Below are 22,385 nucleotides of genomic sequence, written 5' to 3'. Positions count from 1 at the left end.
TGTGTCTGGTGAGATTAAAGAAGAATACGCATTGAGTGTACACAATCAGTACAGCATGTGTCTGGTGAGATTAAAGAAGAATACGCATTGAGTGTACACAATCAGTACAGCATGTGTCTGGTGAGATGAAAGAAGAATACGCATTGAGTGTACACAATCAGTACAGCATGTGTCTGGTGAGAGAATACGCATTGAGCGTACACAATGAGTACAGCATGTGTCTGGTGAGATTAAAGAAGAATACGCATTGAGTGTACACAATCAGTACAGCATGTGTCTGGTGAGATAAAAGAAGAATACGCATTGAGCGTACACAATGTGTACAGCATGTGTCTGGTGAGATTAAAGAAGAATACGCATTGAGTGTACACAATCAGTACAGCATGTGTCTGGTGAGATTAAAGAAGAATACGCATTGTGTGTACACAATCAGTACAGCATGTGTCTGGTGAGATTAAAGAAGAATACGCATTGAGTGTACACAATCAGTACAGCATGTGTCTGGTGAGATTAAAGAAGAATACGCATTGAGTGTACACAATCAGTACAGCATGTGTCTGGTGAGATTAAAGAAGAATACGCATTGAGTGTACACAATCAGTACAGCATGTGTCTGGTGAGATTAAAGAAGAATACGCATTGAGTGTACACAATCAGTACAGCATGTGTCTGGTGAGATAAAAGAAGAATACGCATTGAGTGTACACAATCAGTACAGCATGTGTCTGGTGAGATAAAAGAAGAATACGCATTGTGTGTACACAATCAGTACAGCATGTGTCTGGTGAGATTAAAGAAGAATACGCATTGAGCGTACACAATGAGTACAGCATGTGTCTGGTGAGATTAAAGAATAATACGCATTGTGTGTACACAATGAGTACAGCGTGTGCCTGGGGAAGTTCAAGAGAGTACACATTGAGCGGAGAGAGTAAGTACTGGGCGATGGGCACCTTTTGACATGTTCGCTATGTTTGTATCTAAGGTGAGAAACCCAGGGATTTTGCACAGTGAACTGTTCTGGTACTCAGGTTAGTTTCAAATAGTTTTGTTGGGTAGTGTTTAGCAACGGTACTGCTTGGCTGCTGGCAGATAACGATAAACTCTCTCTTACTGAGATTCATCCTGGGCTTTCGACAGGACACCCTTTGTGTCTTCTAGGTGTTCATTCTTCCTAATGTGAGTATGTATGAGCAGTGATTGATTTTTACATACAACTGGGATTAGGTAGGAGAGTGGGCACAGGAAATGTATTGAAGAAATCCTACTAATGGTCGAAATACAGGTTCAAATGGATGAGTGCAAGTACTCAACCGTCTGGGATCCCAAAAGGATCTGTTGTTAATCTTCACAGCTTGAAATGATTCATTTAGATGCAAGATAAACCATTTTACTCCTCTCCCCCAATACCAAAGCGGGAGGTCAAGATTTCTGGCCAACAGGGTTCAAGGTTGTGTCAGGAGGAATTAGAATGGGAGTAAAGAGAGTGACAAGGTCTACTGGTTTCAAAAGAGAGGTCTTTTCAGTTTTTGAATACAGGTTAAACAAAATAAGCATTCCAAGATTTATTTCTCTGTCAGTAAGGCATTGAAAAGGTACAAATCGATGTTTTTAAGGGGTCCCCAATACACTTTTAGCCCCTTCGAAGCTAATGACGAGCTGGGCTCGTCATGGCGCTTACTTGCCGTGCGCGGATGACAAGGCCAGCTCGTCATGATTTATGGTGTTTTACATTTTTTAGCGCAGGACGGGAAAACGCCTAGCAGCCATGTGGTTAATAAGAACATGCTGCTTCCTTGGCCCTCTTAAAGAAAAGCTTCTTCCTTATGCATACAATCCTAATCTAGCATGCTCCATGAACACCCAGTAACGCCCTATACAAGTCCCAACCAGCACATACATCCATCCATACATACACGCTGCGTATGAACAAGGTTGCATTTACATGACCTAGTGACACTCCCATCTGATGTCTCTCATTTCCACACCCCATTGTCGCTCCCCACGATGCTCCCCGCCCTGCCTGCCTTGCAGCCTGGTATCGTAGCACATCGCTGCGGCTCTTGTTGAAATTGATTTGCACTTTAGAATTGCTGAACTCACTTGCGCTAGACTGCCTTTCATCTCATTCACAGGATTATCGTAGCACTAGACTGCCTTATCAGCGCATCGCAGCGGCTCTTGTTGAAATTGATTTGCACTTTAGAATTGCTGGACTCACTTGCGCTAGACTGCCTTTCATCTCATTCACAGGATTATCGTAGCGCGAGACTGCCTTATTTGCCTCTCATTCGATTCAGTGTAACATCGTAGCGCTAGACTAACGTGACTGCTTGTCTTATTTTTTTTAATCTTTGTGACATCGTAGCGCTAGATTATCAAAGTGCGCTGCCCATTTGCCTGCCTGTTTATTTGAAGGTGTGCCTGACTTTACCGCTGCCACTGCCATTTGCCTCGCATTTGCTTAGTATTGCGTTTTAGGCTGCCTGCCATTTTGTTTTTGTTGTTGTTGTTGTGTGCCTCCCTGCCCGGGTCTCCGCCCCGCTCCCGCCTCCCAGCTGACCCTCCCTCGCCCCTCCCCTTCCACTATCCACATATGACAGATGCATTCGCGCGCAGCGCTCACGCACAGTGGTCGCGCCCTATGCGCGCCAAAGGTGTGCCAAAGGTAAGCCCGTCTACGCCCGTCCATGCCTGGACCGCGCCCAGCACCATACCCCCTGGTCCTCGCAAAACCCACTCCTCCCGCATTACATACGATACCGCTGCCCTCATTGCCCTTAACCCCGGTCGCAAACCACAATGCTACAAGGCTCTCCCTGGACACACCCATGGACCCTTCGCCTGCCACTCATGCAAATTCACCTGCGTCAGGACCCAGACCAAATCCACGAACTCCAAACACAGCTCCGACCCTACCCACCTGAAGTGCATCCTGCTGAACACCCGCTCGGTCCACAAACACGCCACTGAACTCTGGGACCTACTCGACACCACATCACCAGACGTCGCCTTCCTTACAGAAACCTGGATGAACGCATCATCAGCGCCCGACATCGCCATAGCCATCCCGGACACTTACAAGATCGTCCGAAAAGACCGCACCAACCAAACAGGAGGAGGCATCGCCATCGCCCATAAGAACACCATCCGAATCACGACCAGCTCCGACGATAACCTCGCGACCGCCGAACACCTTCACTTCCAGATCCACACCGACCCCAGGACCACACTTAGAGGCAACCTCATCTACAGACCACCAGGAACCCGCACACAATTTAATGAAGACATCACTGACTTCATCAGCCCACATGCCCTCACCTCCGAGAACTACATTCTACTGGGAGACCTCAACTTCCACCTTGAAAAGAATAACGACAACAACACCACCACCCTTCTGGACAACCTGGCCAATCTCGGACTCAAACAACTTGTTGACACCCCCACCCACCTTGCCGGACACACGCTTGACACTATCTTCACCTCCAGCAAACACATCTCCTTCGACCACACCACGGCTCTCCATTGGACGGACCACAGCTGCGTTCACTTCAGCTACAAAAAGACCACGACCCACATCCCATCACAACCCATTCCTCGAAGAAACTGGAACAAAATCACTACCGACCAACTCCTCACATCGCTTAACCAAAACCCCCCCGCCATATCATCGGACCCAAACCAAGATGCCACCAAATTCACACAATGGATCACCCACAGCGCTGACAAATTAGCACCCTTGAAAAACCACCAGATCAAACAAGGTAGCAAAAAGGCCCCGTGGTTCAACGATGACCTTAAGAAATCCAAGAAATTATGTCGTACCCTCGAGAAAACCTGGAGAAAAAACCCAACCACTAACAACCTGACCACCTTCAAGGACGCCACCCGCAAATACCACCAACTAATCCGATCCACCAAGAAATCAGCATTCAACGATCGACTCGACAACAACACACACAACAGCAAAGAATTATTCAACATCGTCAGAAAATTTACCAACCCCACCGCCGGCACCAACGACATCACTCCCTCCCAAGACCTCTGCGACTCCCTATCCGCTTTCTTCTACAACAAAATCGCCGACATTCATAACAGCTTTGGAAACCTGTCCGAAGAACAACCCACTCCACCCACCTCCGAACCAAAACAGCACTCTCACATCCTTTGCGCCTGGAACCTGATGAACTCCATCCACTCAGGATCGCCAACCGACCCATATCCCCACCACATTTTCAACAAAGCAGACAATATCATCGCACCCCATCTTTGCGATGTCATCAACTGCTCCTTCAACTCTGCCACCTTCCCAGAAAGCTGGAAACATGCTGAACTCAGCACCCTTCTGAAGAAACCCACAGCGGACCCCTCTGAACTTAAAAACTACCGCCCCATCTCACTCCTCCCCTTCCCGGCCAAAGTCATCGAGAAAGCCGTCAATAGTCAGCTCGCCGCCTTCCTTGAATTCAACAATTCACTTGACCCCTCACAGTCCGGCTTCCGAGCCAAACACAGCACCGAAACCGCCCTCATTGCTGCTACAGATGACATCCGAAAGCTACTGGACAACGGAGAAACAGTTGCCCTCATCCTACTTGACCTCTCCGCCGCCTTCGACACAGTCTGTCATAACACCCTCATACAACGCCTCAGCAACATCGGAATACAAGGAAAAGCGTTGGACTGGATCATCTCGTTCCTCGCCGGAAGAACCCAGAGAGTCCGCCTCCCCCCATTCAAATCAGAGGCAACCGAAGTCATCTGCGGCGTACCACAAGGATCATCACTCAGTCCCACCCTCTTCAACGTGTACATGAGTCCCCTAGCATCCATCGCACGACAACACAACCTCAACATCATCTCCTACGCTGACGACACCCAGCTGATCCTCTCCCTCACCAAAGACCCAAACACCGCCAAAACCAATCTACACGAAGGAATGAAAGTAGTAGCCGAATGGATGAAGAACAGCCGTTTAAAACTAAACTCGGACAAAACGGAAGTCCTCATCTTAGGATCATCCCCCTCAGCATGGGACGACTCATGGTGGCCACCGGCCCTGGGCACAGCACCCATACCTACAGATCACGCACGTAACCTGGGCTTCATCCTAGACTCCTCCCTATCGATGACCAGACAAGTCAACGCCGTCTCATCATCATGCTTCAACATCCTACGCATGCTCAAAAAAATCTACCGCTGGATCCCCATCGAAACAAGAAAGACAGTCACCCACGCACTAGTCACTAGCCGACTGGATTATGGAAACACCCTCTACGCCGGAACCACAACCAAACTACAGAAAAAACTCCAACGCATCCAAAACGCATCAGCCAGACTCATACTGGACATCCCCCGTCAAGCTCACATTTACGGTCATCTGAAAGATCTCCACTGGCTTCCCGTCAACAAGAGAATAACGTTCCGTCTCCTCACCCACGCACACAAGGCCCTCTACGACCTCGGACCCGAATACCTCAACAAACGACTATCCTTCTACACACCCACCCGCCAACTACGTTCATCCAATCAAGCCCTCGCCACAATCCCGCACATCAATAGATCCACCATGGGAGGAAGATCTTTCTCCTACCTAGCGGCCAAAACCTGGAATTCTCTCCCCACTCACCTCCGCCTCTCACAGAACCACCTCTCCTTCAGAAAGCAGTTAAAAAGCTGGCTATTCGATAAATAATGCACCCACCCTCACTCAAGCGCCTTGAGACCCTCTGGGTGAGTAGTGCGCTATACAAATTACTGAACTTGAACTTGAACTTGAGTGACAGTGGGAAGAACAGGGGCAAACTCACAGAGAAATAAACATATCACAGCGCTCCTTAGCACGGGTTGGTTGATCTTGAGTTCTGCATGCAAGGGACGCACGGATGTATGACGTTACAACGCATACTTTTACAACGCATGCATTTACAACGCATTTTGTACAACCCAACATCCTATACAACGCATTCCATTACAACGCATGCCATTACAACAAATTCCCTAAAACTACCATTACAACGCATTCCATTACAGCGCATACTACCTTTACAACGCATACCATTACATTGCATGTGTGGTAAGTATTGGATAGTATAGGGGTAAAAATTACTATTCTAACTCCAGGGGGTGCAACAGTAGGGTAAGTGTTAGATAGTGTAGGGGTAACAATTACTATTCTAACTCCAGGGGTTGCAACAGTAGGGTAAGTTTTGGATAGTGTAGAGGGAAAAATCACTATTCTAACTCCAGGGGGTGCAACAGTAGGGTAAGTTTTGGATAGTGTAAGGGTACCATGCGTTGTGATGGTATGCGTTGTAATGGTATGCATTGTAATGACTGTGTTGTAATGACATGCATTGTGATGGTATGCGTTGTAATGGTATGCGTTGTAATGACTGCGTTGTAATGACATGCGTTGTAATGGATCTTGCGTTGTAAAAATGTTGTTGTAATGGTAGTGCGTTGTAAAAGTTGCGTTGTAAAGGTTGTTTCCCGGACGCACAAGATTTGCTTATTCTGGGGTACTGTCACAGATCTTCCTCAAGGCCCCTATTCATCAAAGACCACTAAATGTCCATGCCTCATGTTTGGCCTGCCTTCTGTCCATTGATGCTTCACCAAGGTTCTTTGGTTCCTAGTGGTGAACCTCAGGACCATGAGCTTTCACCTCATGCTTTATCTGAAGACATCCTTCTGATACAATAAGGTTGACTAGTGCTCGCTTAGCAACCTAACCCTGATCTCTGCTTCTTGTGTCCACCTGCTCTCCACTCTATTTCACATATATTTCTGAGTCTTACCTTCTTTCAACCTCAATTGACAATTTAGACCAAGAGGGGGTTGGGTTGGTCCTCAAGGTAGACACTCCCTCTCCCTTTGAAGAGAGTGGCCATGCAGATCGTCCCCTTTCCAGCCTCAAGCAGGCCATTTTTATGGCATAGCTTCACTATCCAGTGCTTCAATTTTGGGAACCTACTCACCTCTCCCATGGCCGCCCCTACTAATGATTTGTTCATTAAGACAAGGAGTGCAAGAGCAAGCTTTGTTGAAGGTTAGCCAATAGGGAAACCTTGAACAACAAAGGAATGCTTAGGACCACTCTGAACATCATCAAACGTTGATGGCAGCAGGTCAGGCTGATGTACATATATACATGGTGGGTGCGTTAGCAGGGGTTGGTGCCAGCAGAGTCCGGACTCCACATCAGTTTCCGGGACTTCAGGCTGGCACCTTTGCCACCAGGAGTCTAGCAAGACCAGAATCTCATCCTCATACCTTTTTTTCATGAACAAGGTTTCCACTTTGATATACATAATCAAACTCAGCAGAACACAGTTGCAAGCCTTGACAGAGGTCTCTTGTCATCTGCACCAGTTTGACCTTAGCATTGAGTCTCCTGTAGCTAATGAAGGGAAAGCTGCACAGTTTCCACAGTGGACCTTTACTGCACTTCCTTCAGTTAAACAGGGGATAGCACAGGGCATCTGTTTGCCTCCAAGTGGTCAGTGATGTTGGTTCAGGTACCTTCATGTCCTCCTGGTCCTTTGTTACTTTCACCAGTGTGGCTGGCACCACAATTGCTGTCTCGTCTAGGCCCAGCACCAACAGATTGGTTCTTCAGCAATGGTAGGAATGCCTCCATGCTTCACAGAAACCGGTTTGGAATACTGTCTGCACACTGTCCTCGGTTTTGTCTATAGGGGCCAAGTGTTCACTTACAAGGGGCATCTACTTCTTTACACCTCCAGAAACTAAATACCTAACAGACAACAGGTGCTTCTGGCCCATCAGTTGGTTATCTCAAAACCTGTGGGTTAAAGGAGGCATCCACAAGGGACAGACAGTGTGTACTCTAGGCACCTCTAGGACGCCCAGGACCTCTGACCTCCTGTTCAGTGAACTCTGCTTTCCCCTCGCGCAGGTCTCGTTGAGCCGCTGCCCCAGAACCTCTACATTCACTGGCAGGTGTTCGAGGCCCTCCTCTACCCGCAGGCTCCTGCCTGTGCCTCATCCCTGATTGTCTAGTGGGAGAGCCTTGCTCTTCTGCTGGTCCATTCAGCCTGCCCTCTGCTGTTCTGTTTGTCCATTTTTTCTCTGTTTTGTTTTTGTCTATTTGTGCCTTCTGGTTTTCCTTTTTGTTATTGTGGCTTTTTGTATTGTTTTCTTTTGTTGCTGCTTTTTTCCGTTTCCATTTTTGCTCCCTTTTCTACTGCTGCTGCCCCCTCCCCCCTTGCCGGTTCCCGCTCCTGCCTCCCAGCTGCGTTCCCTCACCCGTTCCATATTTAATGGTAGCCGTGAGCAGCAGGTGTGCCAAAGGCAAGCCCGTCTGCGATCGTCCGCTGCCAGGGACCCTGGATCTTCAACTCCCCACTGCTACGACACAGTCGCCCTCCACGCACTCAACCCCGGAGGAAACAACAACTGCCAGCTGTCGATGCCAGACACCGCTCACGGCCAGTTTTCCTGCCGACACTCCCACCAAACCTTCTCCAACCTCCTCACCCCCATGGCCACCGTCCATCCTCCTGACACCATGCCCCCAAGCCCCTCAGGTGCATCCTGCTCAATCTGAGCTCCCTGCACCGACACGCAATAGAGATCTGGGACTCCTCGTCACCATCTCTACAGACGTCGCCTTCCTCACGGAAACCTGGACCAACTCTACCTCCGCCCCCACCATCGCAACCACCATCCCTGACGGATACAAGATCCATAGGAAGGACCGCCCCAACCGCCCAGGAGGAGGACTCGCCATCGCTCACAAGAACTCCCTCCTACTCACCACTTCCAGTACAAACGACTCAGACAAGCCCCAGAACTACCCTACGTGGCACCCTCGCCTACAGACCTCCCCGGACCATGATCACCGTTCACCACAACCATCACGGATTTCATTGCGCCCCACGCCATCGCCTCCTTGGACTACATACTGCTCAGAGATATGAACTTTCACCTCAACAGTCTCAGGGGCCCCAACTACACAGCCCTCCTGGACAACATCGCACTAAAACACCCACAGTGGAGAGGTTCGATCCCCGGCTCCGACGGCAGCTCACCTCAGCACCATGTAACTCTGGGCAATAGCTCACTTAAAATTTCCAGCGCCTTGAGAACCGTAAGCAGTTTTTCAAATACGGATTACACTTTTTTTTTACAAGGCAGGACACACCCTCGACCTCATCTTCGCAGGAGTAAACAACATTTGTTTCAGCAACACCACCCAGCCCCATTGGACGGACCACCACTGCGTACTCGTCTCCTTCAAAAAACCCACCGCTCACAAACGTACACCAAGCCCTCAATGAAGGAATTGGAGCAAGGTCACAGAGGATCACCTCAACCCCATCCTCAACCACGATTCCCCTCCCACCACTACCAATAGGAACTCTGCAGCCAACGAACTCCAGAACAGACAAGACAAGCTCGCACCCTCCGTACCTAGACAGACAGCACCCCTTGAAAGCCACCTGGTTCACCACCGACCTCCGAGAATCCAGACACATCTGCAGATGTCTCAAGAAAGTATGGGGAATCACCAAAACCTCAGAAGCTCGGACCACCTACAAGAACGCCATGACAGAATACCACCAACACATTAGATCCACCAAACAGACCTTCATCCAGCACAAAATGCTTGCCAACTCCAGCATCTCGAAGGTACTCTTCAGCGTCATCCAGGAATTCACCAAACCCCCTAGCGAAGCCTCTCAGGTCACACCTTTCCAGGACCTCTGCAACAAACTCGGATCCTACTTCCACCTCAAGATCAAGTCCCTCTACGAGAATTTCAACAAACAGACACCGGACGCTGAAACCACGCCTACCCCCATCAATGCTGGCCAGCCTACCGTCTCAACCTGGACCCCGATCACCACCGCCCTGACCATGAAGAGCGTTCACTCAGGAGCCCCCAATCAACCCCTGCCCGCCACACCTCTTCCACAGAGCCGCCACCGCCATTGCTCCCAAGCTACGATGCACCATCGACGCCTCCTTCAAATCCGGCACTTTCACCAACAACTGGAAATGCACGGAAGTCAAGCCCCTTCTCAAGAAACCCTCCGCAGACCCATCGAACCTCAAAAACTACAGACCCATCTCTTTCCTCCCCTTTGCGGCTAAAGTCACCGAGAAGATCGTCAACAGACAACTCACAAACTCCATCCTCGACTCTTCCTAATCCGGATTCCGCAGTAACCACAGCACCGAGACCACCCTCCCCGCCGCCACACATGACATCCGCACCCTCCTCGACCAGGGCCACAAAGCGGCCCTTATCTTACTTGACCTCTCTGCAGCATTTCAACACCGTCTCCCACTGCACTCTCACCGCCAGACTCCACACCACCGGTATACAGAAAACTGTCCTCGACTGGATCCGCTCTTTCCTCACCAGCTGAACTCAAAGAATCAGATTCCCTTCCTCTCCAAACCCACAGAAATCAACTGCGAAGTACCCCAAGGATCGTCGCTCATCCCCACTCTCTTCAACATCTACATGACCCCCTCACCCCCATTGTCAGAAAACATGGACTCAGCATAGTATCCTATGCCGCCGTCACCCAGCTCTCCCTCACAAGACAACCCAACATCATCAGACTCAGCTTCCAGGAAGGAATGAAAGACGTTGCATCCTGGATGAGCAGCAGCTGTCTGAAAGCTTAACCCGGAGAAGACAGAAGTCCTCATCTTCAGACCCACCCCCTCAGTATGGGAGAACACCTGGTACCCCTACTCCCACGGACCATGCCTGCAACCTCGCATCATACTTAGGCTGTCCGGGAATCGGTTAAAACCGATTGTGCCCAACAATACCCTACTGTCTGACAATCAGCTGACTCAGTTTAAACCTCGCTGCATTGATTTTTCACAATTGTCTCACTGCTTGGCCACTTGAGAGAGCCAAAGCAGTACAAAACGAAGCTGAGAGTGCATCACGGCAGTCCCGGGTTGATGCGATGTGTTTCATGGCACCCAGTCAGCGCTGTAGCAGTGGCTACACCTCCCAGCAGACAGGTGTTCAAAGAGGGCGTCTAAAATGTGGAGGCAACACAATCTACTACCTTGTCCTTTTGAACAGTTCACTGATATTCCATCAAGGGATAATGCTGGCAAATTCACCTACATATTTCTCCCTCATCGCAGGACTTCAGCAGCTGCTTCCATCCAATAACACATTTGAAATCAGATGCCTAAATCTTCATTAGAAGTCTTGCCCGGCTGTCACTGTTCTCATCAAGGCTAGCACTGCTGCCAACCAACAGGGTTTGTCTTAACATGGCAACTGTTATATATACCTATAGACCATGCACTAGCAGTGCAGAAAGCAAGCAATAATAAAAACAAAACATTCCATAAACACTGGAAAAACAGTTTCTGTTGTTTTCAATGGCGCAAAAATGTGTCTTCACTGATAACCACAGTTTTTTTAAGGTATTGAAATCACTGTAAAACACAAAAAACTCCACCAGAATTTACAAAAAATAGAAATTGAAAACAGGAAAGCTTAATCATACTAGACTCCTCCCTCACCATGACCCGAACAGATAGATGCCATCTCCTCCTTGTGCTACAACACCATCTGCATCCTTCGCAAGACCTTCAAGTGGATCCCCCACGAATCAAGAAAGACCATCACCCACGCACTCATTAACAGCAGACTGAGCTACAGAAATGCTCTCTATGCCGGAATCAACAAATCCTTATTCTGTAAACAACAGACCATCCAGAACACCGCCGGCAGGCTCATCCTCAGCATCCCACGACATGAACACATCAACCAGCACCTACGACACCTCTACTGGCTCCCCGTTGAGAAGAGAATAACCTTCAAGGTACCCACTCCCGCCAACAAATCCACAACATCAGACCCCAATACCTCAACAAAAGAGTCTCCTTCCACGTACCCAAAAGAAACCTCCACTCCGTCAAACCCGCCCTCGCCGAAACCCAGCGCATATGCAGAGCCAGAGCAGCAAAGACCTGGAACAAACTCCCACTCAACATCAGATGTTCCCTCACTCGGCACACTTTCAGGAAGAACCTCAAGACCAGGCTCTACGGCTAAATCGGAGCTGCATGACCTCCTCCCCCCCTCTGCCCTCTCCCAACCCCCAGGCATCTTGAGGCCCTCACTGGTGAGTAGCGCGCTTCACAAATCCCTGATTGATTGATTGATTGAAAATCAAATCATCTAACTTTAACAAGCTGCAGGTGGACATGGAGATGGAGGGTCATCACCTGCCACAAACATGTATCCACCCACCGATGAGCACAGACTCCATGGTTCAGGATGATACTTAGGAGATGGGACTCTTGAACATGCACTGCCCTAGATTGGAGTAGTGATACAACCTCACAACATTTGCAACAGGAGGATCACTTACCAAGACCCACTCAGAAGGAGATAGCAGCATGATGGACGAAGCATCAGAAAGGAAGCTGAACTATATATCACCTGTATACATTCCACCTGTCACTCACCAACACTCTGTGGATTACATTTAGGTAAAATGTAGAGGTGCATAACGTTTACCGTTAGTTGCAAACTGAACACACTCTTCTCTGGACATCCTCGGCTTGAAGGTGGAGTCTACATAGCCATAAATGTATGTGCTCCCAGATCCTCCAATGGAGAAGGGCTGGCGGATGAGCATTCCTCCGAGAGTCCCGTACACCTTGGCAAGGAAACACAGACATGTCAGAGCTGGTAAAATAAGCTCAAGCAAGTGCACCACAGAGCACAAGTAAACACACGTTCATCTTCCAGTAAAAGTTCTGCAGTTGCCCCCTTTAACTCCCAGGAAACCATGGATATCACACGTACATCCGCTCTCTAGAACCAAGTTTTACAGGGCATTATTTCTATCACACTGCACATGTGAACTAAAAGGGGGTTCCCAACTCATGCAGACACTTTTTTTTTATAAAGACAAGGCATTAGACATTCCTCTTTTTAGGTCGAGCCTATAGCGGCAGCGCGCATGCGCTGCTCGCTTTGCGAGGCATGCAGTAATGGACTATGGAGTGGAAGCTCCACCCACTCTCCACCCATCTTTTTAATTGGCTTGAGTTATTGTCTTTTGTAAATGCTGTCGTCTGATTGATTATGAGGCTTGTTAGTCCCTCATTATATCCATGTCGTCATTTGTAACCTCCCATGGCTACTGGCCCCTTTACTTTGAGTGTTACACAGTACGCCCCCTCCCGTTGTCTGTGATGCAATGCAATAGGTCTCGCGTAAGTGCGAGTCCTATTGCATTGCAAGTGCTTCTTTTATTTATGTTCTGTTGTGGCACAATTTTCTTTTTTGTTTGCCTCAAGCTCGCTCCCACCTGGGCAGCAGAGAGCATGCATGGAGGCTGCGGGAGAGAGCGAGCAGCTTTGCCAGCAAACACAGTGTAATGTGATGCATAAATCTGACTTCACTTTTCAGTTTTGCAGTTCTCATCTGGTCTTTGTTGTTGACACGGCGACTGCCGTGCTTTATCTTTTACCATGCGAACTGCACTTATTTTCAATTACCCCCTCACTTGGTACTCTGGGACCAAGGACCAGAGAAAATTCAGCATCTTATTGCGGTCAGACAAATGCCCACAAAGAAGTATTACAGCTCAACATGTGGATAGGTTTCACTTGGAGACATTGGTTTATAGTGTTTGCCAGTCCGCGCTTCAAACAGGCCTGATAAGTCGAGCTGGTGTACGACCCCTCTTCATGTGTGGGCGGCACCCTAGAAGCACGAGCGGTTTGTGATGATGGAGAGTGTGGTTAGTGCTGGCAGTACTGGCACTCCGTCAGACCTTCCCAACCCCCTGCCGAAGCAGACTGTTCTTCTGCGGAGTATTAAGACCCTTTTCAAGTCTGCACACCTCTTTACTCGCGCCCCTGGTCCTGGGTGTGCCCTAATTCCTAAAACCACACACTGAGCTCTCGGCACAGCTTGACGTCCTCCTGTGATGCTTTACACATGTTTCCCATCAAAAGATAAAATGTTCTGCATTCCATTTAACACGCACCTTCCTCCCCTTTACCCCCCACACTCACATGCACCTTTTTCTATTTTTTTCTTTATTGCAAACAAAGGGCCAGATGTAGGAGCCCTAATACCGGTCGGAAACTGCCGAATTCGGCCGTTTCCGACCGGTATTAGGCTTTTCAGATGTAGGGGGCCTACCGAATCGGTAATTTTACCGATTCGGTAAATATACCGATTCGGTAAAATACCGAATCGGTATATTTACCGAATCGGTAAATCCATATGTAGCTGACACTCCTATGAGTGCCACAGGCCCTTAAGAGTCGGTATTTTACCACACAATCCTATTGTGTGGTAAAATACCGAATTCAGGTGTGCATGCACATCTGTGCATGCACACCTGTGCCATGTGACACACAGACATGCCCTTAGGGCATGTATGTGTGCCACATGTCACACAAGCCTGTACTTGGGGTGCTAGAGGGTGTCAAAGTGACACCCCCTGCACCCTTGCAGGATTCGGTATTTACCGATTCGGTAAATACTGAATCAGTATTTCCCATTGATTCCTATGGGCTTCAAGGCCCATAGGAATCAATGGGCAATACCGATTCGGTATTTACCGAATCAGTAAATACCGAATCTTACAGATTCGGTATTCCTAAATTCGGAATTATCTAAATCTGCCCCCTTCCCATTTACAGACTCTTAAATACCGATTCGGTAAAATTCGGTATTTAAGAGTCTGTAAATGGGAATTACCTACATCTAGCCCATAAAACTGAAACTAAGCAAAAACTAAAATATTGGTTGGCTAGCAACCACCATATTTGGCTGCCCCGCCCTCCCACACCCCCTCTTATGGAGGCCACGCAGCGGGCGCGCCGCTGCGTGCCGAAGGTGCGCCACAGGCAAGCCCGTCTGCGCCCGTCCGCGCCTGGGCCGCGCCCAGCGCCAGAACCCCTGAACCCCGCGGCCCCTGCAAATCCAGACTGCACTACGACTCCAGCACCCTCCACGCACTCAACACCGGACAAGACCACCCCTGCTACCGGGCAACCCCGAAGCGCACCCAAGGGCCCTTCGCCTGCCGGAACTGCAGATTCACCAGCATCCAGCCATCCAAACCACCAGCCAGAGAACCCAACCACCTCCGCTGCATCCTCCTCAACACCCGCTCCGCCCGCAAGCACGTCATCGAACTCTGGGACCTCCTAGACTCCACTGCTCCCGACGTCGCCTTCCTGACGGAGACCTGGCTGAACATCACCTCAGCACCAGACATCGCCATAGCCATCCCACACGGCTACAAGATCTCCCGCAGAGACCGCACCAATGGAATTGGAGGGGGAATCGCCATTATCCACAAGGACACCCTCAGAGTCTCGACCAACACCGACGACACCCTCACCACTGCCGAGCACATGCACTTCCAGATCCACACCGACCCCAACACCACCCTCAGAGGAACACTCGTCTACAGACCACCCGGACCACCACCACAGTTCTGCGACACCATCGCCGACCTCGTCAGTACCCACGCCCTCGCCTCCACGGACTACATCCTCCTCGGGGACCTGAACTTCCACCTCGAGAACAACAACGATGCCAACTCCACCGCCCTGATCGACAACCTCGCCAACCTCGGACTCAAACAGCTCGTAACGACACACACCCACGCCGCTGGACACACGCTGGACCCCATCTTCTCCACAAGCCCCCACGTCTCCTTCAAGCACACCACCAAACCCCACTGGACCGACCACAGATGCGTCCACTTCTCCTTCAGGAAACCCGCCACACACCACCACACCCAACAGCTACCACACCACTGCTGGGGCAAGGTCACCAAGGATCAAGTGACTACCACCCTCGCCCTGAGACCACCGGCCGACCCCACCGACCCAGACACCGCCGTGACCAACCTCAAACCGTGGATCAACGACTGCGCCGACACCCTCGCCCCTCTCATGACCTCCACAACCAACCACACCAACAAGAAAGCCGCCTGGTTCACCGAAGACACCCGGATCTCCAAGCACACCTGTCAGAAGCTGGAGAAGAAATGGCTCCACGACCGAACACCAGACAGCCACACAGCCCACAAAAGCGCCACCCGCAGACACCACCAACTCATCAGGACCGCCAAGAGGACCGCCTTCAAAGACGGCTAGACAACAACGTACACAACACCAAAGAGCTCTTCAGCATCGTGAAAGAATTCTCCAACCCCAGCTCCAACACCAACGACATCCCACCATCGCAAGACCTATGCGACTCCCTGGCCACCTTCTTTCACCACAAGATCGCCGACATCCACGACAGCTTCAACTCCGACACCCCCGCACCCACCACCGAGTCCACCACCCCTGCGATCACCACCCGCACCAGCCGCCTGACCGCCTGGTCCCACGTCAGCGACGAAGACACCATCAAAACTATGAACTCCATCCACTCCAGATCCCCATCTGACCCCTGCCCTCACCACGCCTTCAACAAAGCCAGCACAACCATCGCACCCCACCTCCGGAAAACAATCAACAGTTCCTTCGAGACAGCAACCTTCCCGGAAACCTGGAAGCACGCTGAGATCAACGCCCTTTTGAAGAAGCCCAAGGCGGACCCCAAGGACCTCAAGAACTTCCGGCCCATCTCCCTGCTCCCGTTCCCGGCAAAAGTGACAGAGAAGATTGACAACAAACAGCTAACCCGCTACCTCGATGACAACAACATCCTGGACCCTTCCCAATCCGGATTCCGCAGCAACCACAGCACCGAGAACGCCCTCATCGCCGCCACTGACGACATCAGGATCCTTATGGACAAAGGAGAAACAGCCGCCCTCATCCTCCTGGACCTATCAGCAGCCTTTGACACAGTCTGCCACCGAACCCTATCAGCACGCCTCCATAATGCCGGAATTCAAGAGAAGGCCCTGGCCTGGACCACATCCTTCCTCTCCGGCAGAACCCAGAGCGTCCGCCTCCCACCCTTCCACTCAAAAACCACTGAGATCATCTGTGGCGTCCCACAGGGATCCTCCCTCAGCCCAACGCTGTTCAATATCTACATGGCACCGCCTGCCCACATCGCACGACAACATAACCTCAACATCATCTCCTACGCCGACGATACCCAGCTGATCATATCCCTCACCGAAGACCCCCACACCGCAAAAGCCAACCTCCACAGAGGAATGAAGGCCGTAGCCGACTGGATGAAGGACCGCAGACTGAAGCTGAATTCAGACAAGACGGAGGTCCTCATCCTCGGACCCACCCCATCAGCCTGGGATGACTCCTGGTGGCCCACATCGCTAGGCACAGCCCCGGAACCCACAGACCACGCACGCAACCTGGGGGTGATCCTCGACTCCACCCTCTCCATGACCAGGCAAGTCAACGCCGTCTCAGCGTCCTGCTTCAACACCCTTCGAATGCTCCACAGGATCTTCAAATGGATACCCCCCGACACGAGAAAAAACGTCACTCAGGCCCTCATCACCAGCAGACTCGACTACGGTAACGCCCTCTACTCAGGAACAACAACCAAGCTCCTGAGACGACTACAACGAATCCAGAGCGCCTCAGCACGACTGATCCTCGACGTCCCCCAACGCAGCCACATCACACCCCACCTGAGAGGCCTGCACTGGCTCCCCGTCAACAAGAGGATCACCTTCAAACTCCTCATCCACGCACACAAAGCACTACACAACACCAGACAATCATACATCAACAACCGACTCAGCTTCTACAACCCCACCCGAAGCCTCCGCTCAGCCAACCTCGCCCTCGCCACAATTCCTCGTATCCGGAAAGCCACCACTGGCGGCAGATCCTTCTCCTACCTCGCCGCCAAGACCTGGAACGCTCTCCCTACCAGCCTACGACAGACTCAAGTCCTGCTGGCCTTCAGGAAACTCCTCAAGACCTGGCTTTTCGATCAGAGCAGCCCCCCCCTCAGCGCCTTGAGACCCTAATGGGTATGTAGTGCACTTTAGAAATGCAGTGATTGATTGATTCATTGACCCCTCTCGCTACGCTGGTGGTGGTGACCGGCGCAGGCGAGTGTTGTCGTGCTCCTAGGATTGTTATTGAGGACCAGTAGCACTTTTAAACTTCTGTGTGTGTAGCGCTGATTCCGAGCGTTTTTACTAATTTTATCTTTTTTACCGTATTGATTGTGTTTACTCTGTGTACCTCTATTTCCATGCTTGTTGCCTGAGGCGGAAAGCCGGGCAACTCCTTTACTCTCCTGCTTCCTTTGGTACGTTTTGCACCAGTACCCTCTCCGCCCTTGGGAAGTCGCGCCTCGCCGCGCTTCTCTCTCCTGCATCTTTCCCACCCCCACGGCCAACTAGGGAGCCTAAGGGGATTTTGGGAACTGTAGTTCGCCTTTCTAACGTGCGGCCATATTGGGGGAAGGTACGCCCTGCTGGTCGGCTGACTAGCGGTGCGGTCTCTCTCTCGCCTGCAACGCTATATATTCAGAGGCTGCAATATTCGCGCTGCGGAGGCGCCAAAGGAGCGCCTAAGGAAAGCCCGTCTGCGCCCGTCAGCGTCCCGGAGGCAGACGGGTGCGGGCGGGGTCTGTTTTCCGGGTTTCCTGCTCCTTCGCTGCTTCTAGGCGCTCTCGACATTATGTGGACTTACACATCATCTGAGCTTGTGTCATTGAGGGGTAAGCCAGGTAAATGTTGTGTTGTTTTTCCATGTCGACATAGGGGCAAAAGGTGCTGCCCTGGCTGCAATTGGTCCCCGCTGAATACCCCCGTCAGTATCCCCAAGATTCCTCCTTTGTCTAGTACCTGTCTACTCTTGAATACTAGATCCCTCAGTAAGCACGCCATAGATCTTCATACCTTGCTTACAGATACCAAACCAGCCTGTCTGTTTCTCACTGAAACGTGGCTGAACGATTGCTCAGGGCCTGACATAGCCTTAGCAGTCCCCTCCAACTATGTTATCTTTAGGAAGGACAGAGTCACCGGTAAGGGGGGTGGCGTGGCGCTGGTGGTGGATAAACGGGTGACTTGCTCAGTCCTTCCTACTGATGAAATCCGAGGCTGTAAGGCCCTGGGGTTTTCACTCTCGCTGTCCCCTCGTCATTCCTGTGCCGGGCTTCTGATTTATAGACCTCCTGGCCCTATCGGTGCTTTTCATGAGGAACTCCATGCAGTGGTCTCCACTATCTGTCTAAAGACTGAACAGTGTCTCCTCTTGGGAGACTTTAATATCCACATGGACAGTAGGGAGGATGCTGATACAGTCAAGTTATTGGATACTACATCCCCTTTGGGCCTGTTACCGTATCTCTGTGTCCCAACCCACAATAAAGGCCATACACTTGACCAGATTTTTTCCACTGTGCCTATTGGGATTTCCCCCCCGATCCTGGTCTTGTGGTCAGATCACTTTCTGGTACTTTTTCAGATCTTTCATTTGGATAAAACGCCTTCTGGCGCCGCGGGTCGTCTTTCCCAGCCAGCGCGTGCCTTTTTTCGTATTTCCCCTGACATGCTCACTCAAGCTCTTGTGTGTCATCCTTGTGAGCTCACTGGCAATCTTGAGGTCGATCTGGATCTCTTCCAGTCGTGGTTCGTGGAGAGATTAGACAAACATTCTCCCGCTGAAACCGCCTGTGCGCCCAGCGGCCGCATGTCTGCACCTTGGTTCTCGGCTGCATTGGCTGAGAAGCGGAGGCTATGTAAAAAAGCCGAAAGGGAGTGGCGTCGCGCGTACGACACTAGTGGGAAGCAGATTTATAAAGGGCTAATTAAACAATATCATTGTGATATCTTGCTGGAAAAGAAAGCCTTCCGAGCCAGAAGAATAGAAGCGGCCAAGAACACAGGCAAAGAAATATTTACTATTGTTAAAGAATTCATGTCTCCCTCCTCTTGTACTCCTCCATGCTCCTTCTCAGAAGAGTGGGTTTCCCAACTAGCCGCCATTTTTACTAACAAAATTAAGACCATTCAGGTCTCTTTTCTGGCCCTGGGTGCCAGGATAGCCCCGACTGCCTTATCTGCATCTGCTGTTAAGCCTACTAGTTTATCGTCCACCTGGGAGTGTGGGGGAGTTTACATCTTCGCTTATGGAAACTACCACTCTCCTGGCCTCAGCTTCGTCCAACTTTATTCTGTTGGGAGATCTCAACTGCCATTTTGATGAGGCAACTGACCCAATGGCAACTAATTTAATGAGCGAGCTGACCGCCCTGGAGATGAATTTGATAAACACCGGGCCCACACATGTTAAAGGGCACCTTTTGGACCCCTTTTTTACGAACATGAGGGGTTTATTAGCTATGCCCCCTCTCGTTCTTCCCTGGTCTGACCATTCACTGATCATGGCAAACTGGGAGGTAAAGGAAGATGATACCCTCCCACCCAGGAAATTTAGAATAGACAGGGCATGGTCAAGGCTCCCGGTAGAGGCCTGGAATGCCCGGTTGGAGGGCTCCCAGCCTGAGAAAGGTCAGGATCCAGTGACTGCAGACGCTATGATGAGGAACTGGCTGACCAACGCAGTGGGCCATGTGCTTCCACTCAAGAAGATGCTTATTAGGGATAAGAGAGTGGGGTCTGCCCCATGGTACTCCCCAGAGCTTAGAACCCTGAGAAAGAACTGTAAACGGGCGGAGAGACTATGGAGGAAGAACCCAGAGACAGAGAGCAGGGAAAAATACCGTAGGGAATTAAGGACGTATAAACTTGCTATACGCGCAGCAAAGGCCTCCTTTTTTGGGGAGAGAGTGAGTCATGCTGCGTCCTCATCCAGGGAAGCCTTTCTAGTGATGAAGGAGCTTCTTAAACCACAGGATCCCATTCTTGTCCACGACAGACCACAGGAAAAATGTCTGGAATTGGCCACTTACTTCAAAGATAAAATTGACACCATTATTAGTTCTCTCCCTCCGGTGATGGGAACCCCGACTCCGTCTGAGGACTTAAGCATGTCGGAAAATGTATTGACGTCTTTTGGCCCCGTAACCTCAGGCGAAGTACTGAAGGTCCTCGGGAGCTTGAAGAGTGGCTCGCCTCGAGACCCAGTCCCAATGCGGTATTTAAAGCAGGCTGCCCCATCGATAGGAGAGCCTTTGACCGATTTGGTCAATCTCTCCTTCGCTCATGGCACGGTACCGCCAGACTGGAAGAGCGCAGTCGTTAAAGCGCTTCTGAAGAAGCCTGGCTTAGATCCACAGAACTTAGCCAATTTCAGGCCTATCTCCTTGCTACCAGGGATTAGTAAGGTTGCCGAGAAACTGGTTAACCGCCAACTGTCCAACTTTCTCGAGGAGAATGGTCGGTTGAGAGACTCCCAGACGGGATTCCGACCGGGTCATGGAACCGACACGGCTCTGCTAGCAGTTGTAGAGGAGGCCAGAAGCACTTTGGATACAGGGGGGTCAGTGGCAGTGATCCTCCTGGACCTAAGTGCGGCCTTCGATACTGTCAACCATGGAGTGTTGACACAACGCCTAGCAGAGACAGGAGTCACAGGAGCGGCCCTGGAATGGCTGGCCTCTTTTCTGGAGGGGCGCACCTTCGAGGTTTGGGAAGGCAACGCAAAATCTCCTCCCCTTCCACTTCACTGTGGGGTGCCTCAGGGCTCATCCCTGAGCCCCACGTTATTTAACGTGTATATGGCACCCCTGGAGGGTGTGGTGTCTCCGTTTGGCTTTAAGACCATAAGCTATGCGGATGACACTCAGCTAGTGGTGGGTCTGACACAGCTGGAGAAACAGCCTGAAACGCTCCATTCATGCCTAAGAGAGGTGTTTGACTGGATGACCAGGTCATCGCTCAAATTGAACGGCTCAAAAACTGAGCTGATGATCTTGGGCCACTCAAGCTTTGCCCTCTCGCCGAGCAGCTGGCCCAACTGTATGGGCACTCCGCCTGACCCAAAGAGGGAGATTAAGAGCCTGGGGGTCTGGCTGGAGCCTGATCTGTCCTTTAGGACACACGCCAAGAAGATCGCTGGCGTGTGTTATGGACTGCTCCGTTCGGCCCGTAAGGTTCTCCCCCTCTTACCTGAACTCTCCCGGAAGCTGTTAGTCCAAGGTCTAATCATCTCACGCCTGGACTACAGTAATGCACTCTTTCTCGGAGCACCGGAATCAACGTTCAAAATCCTGCAACAAGTGCAGAACGCGGCAGCCAGGCTGCTGCGGAACGTTCCGGCCAGGCAATCAGCCAGGCCCGCTCTAAAGGCACTCCATTGGCTCCCGGTCTGTGGTAAATAAAATTACCTGGTACTTAATTTCTATGCGGTAAAGTTCAATAAAATAGCTCAATCAAAATAAGAGACACAGAGTCCGTGGCATCTGAGTTTTAAGGGGTTTTATTCCATAAAATGGAATTGGTCCGGACCAGGTAGCATGACCAGCACCATGAGGG

At 50.7% G+C, this 22,385-nt stretch overlaps 1 protein-coding gene across 1 annotated transcript in view; it reads right to left on the bottom strand.

Annotated features, from left to right (window-relative positions):
* Positions 1-22,385, bottom strand: part of LOC147662678 (proteasome subunit beta type-9-like) — a gene marked incomplete at its 5' end in the record, with an annotated part of 71,797 nt that overhangs the window by 6,345 nt on the left and 43,067 nt on the right. Inside the window, one exon of the mRNA XM_086950985.1 lies at positions 12,536-12,677. Coding sequence (XP_086807111.1) covers positions 12,536-12,677 — 142 coding nt within the window. The remainder of the gene's footprint in view (positions 1-12,535; positions 12,678-22,385) is intronic.

This window comes from Lissotriton vulgaris, unplaced genomic scaffold (assembly GCF_964263255.1).
Source record: "Lissotriton vulgaris unplaced genomic scaffold, aLisVul1.2 SCAFFOLD_2358, whole genome shotgun sequence".
NCBI lineage: Eukaryota > Metazoa > Chordata > Amphibia > Caudata > Salamandridae > Lissotriton > Lissotriton vulgaris.
This window is presented reverse-complemented; position numbering and strand designations above follow the sequence as displayed.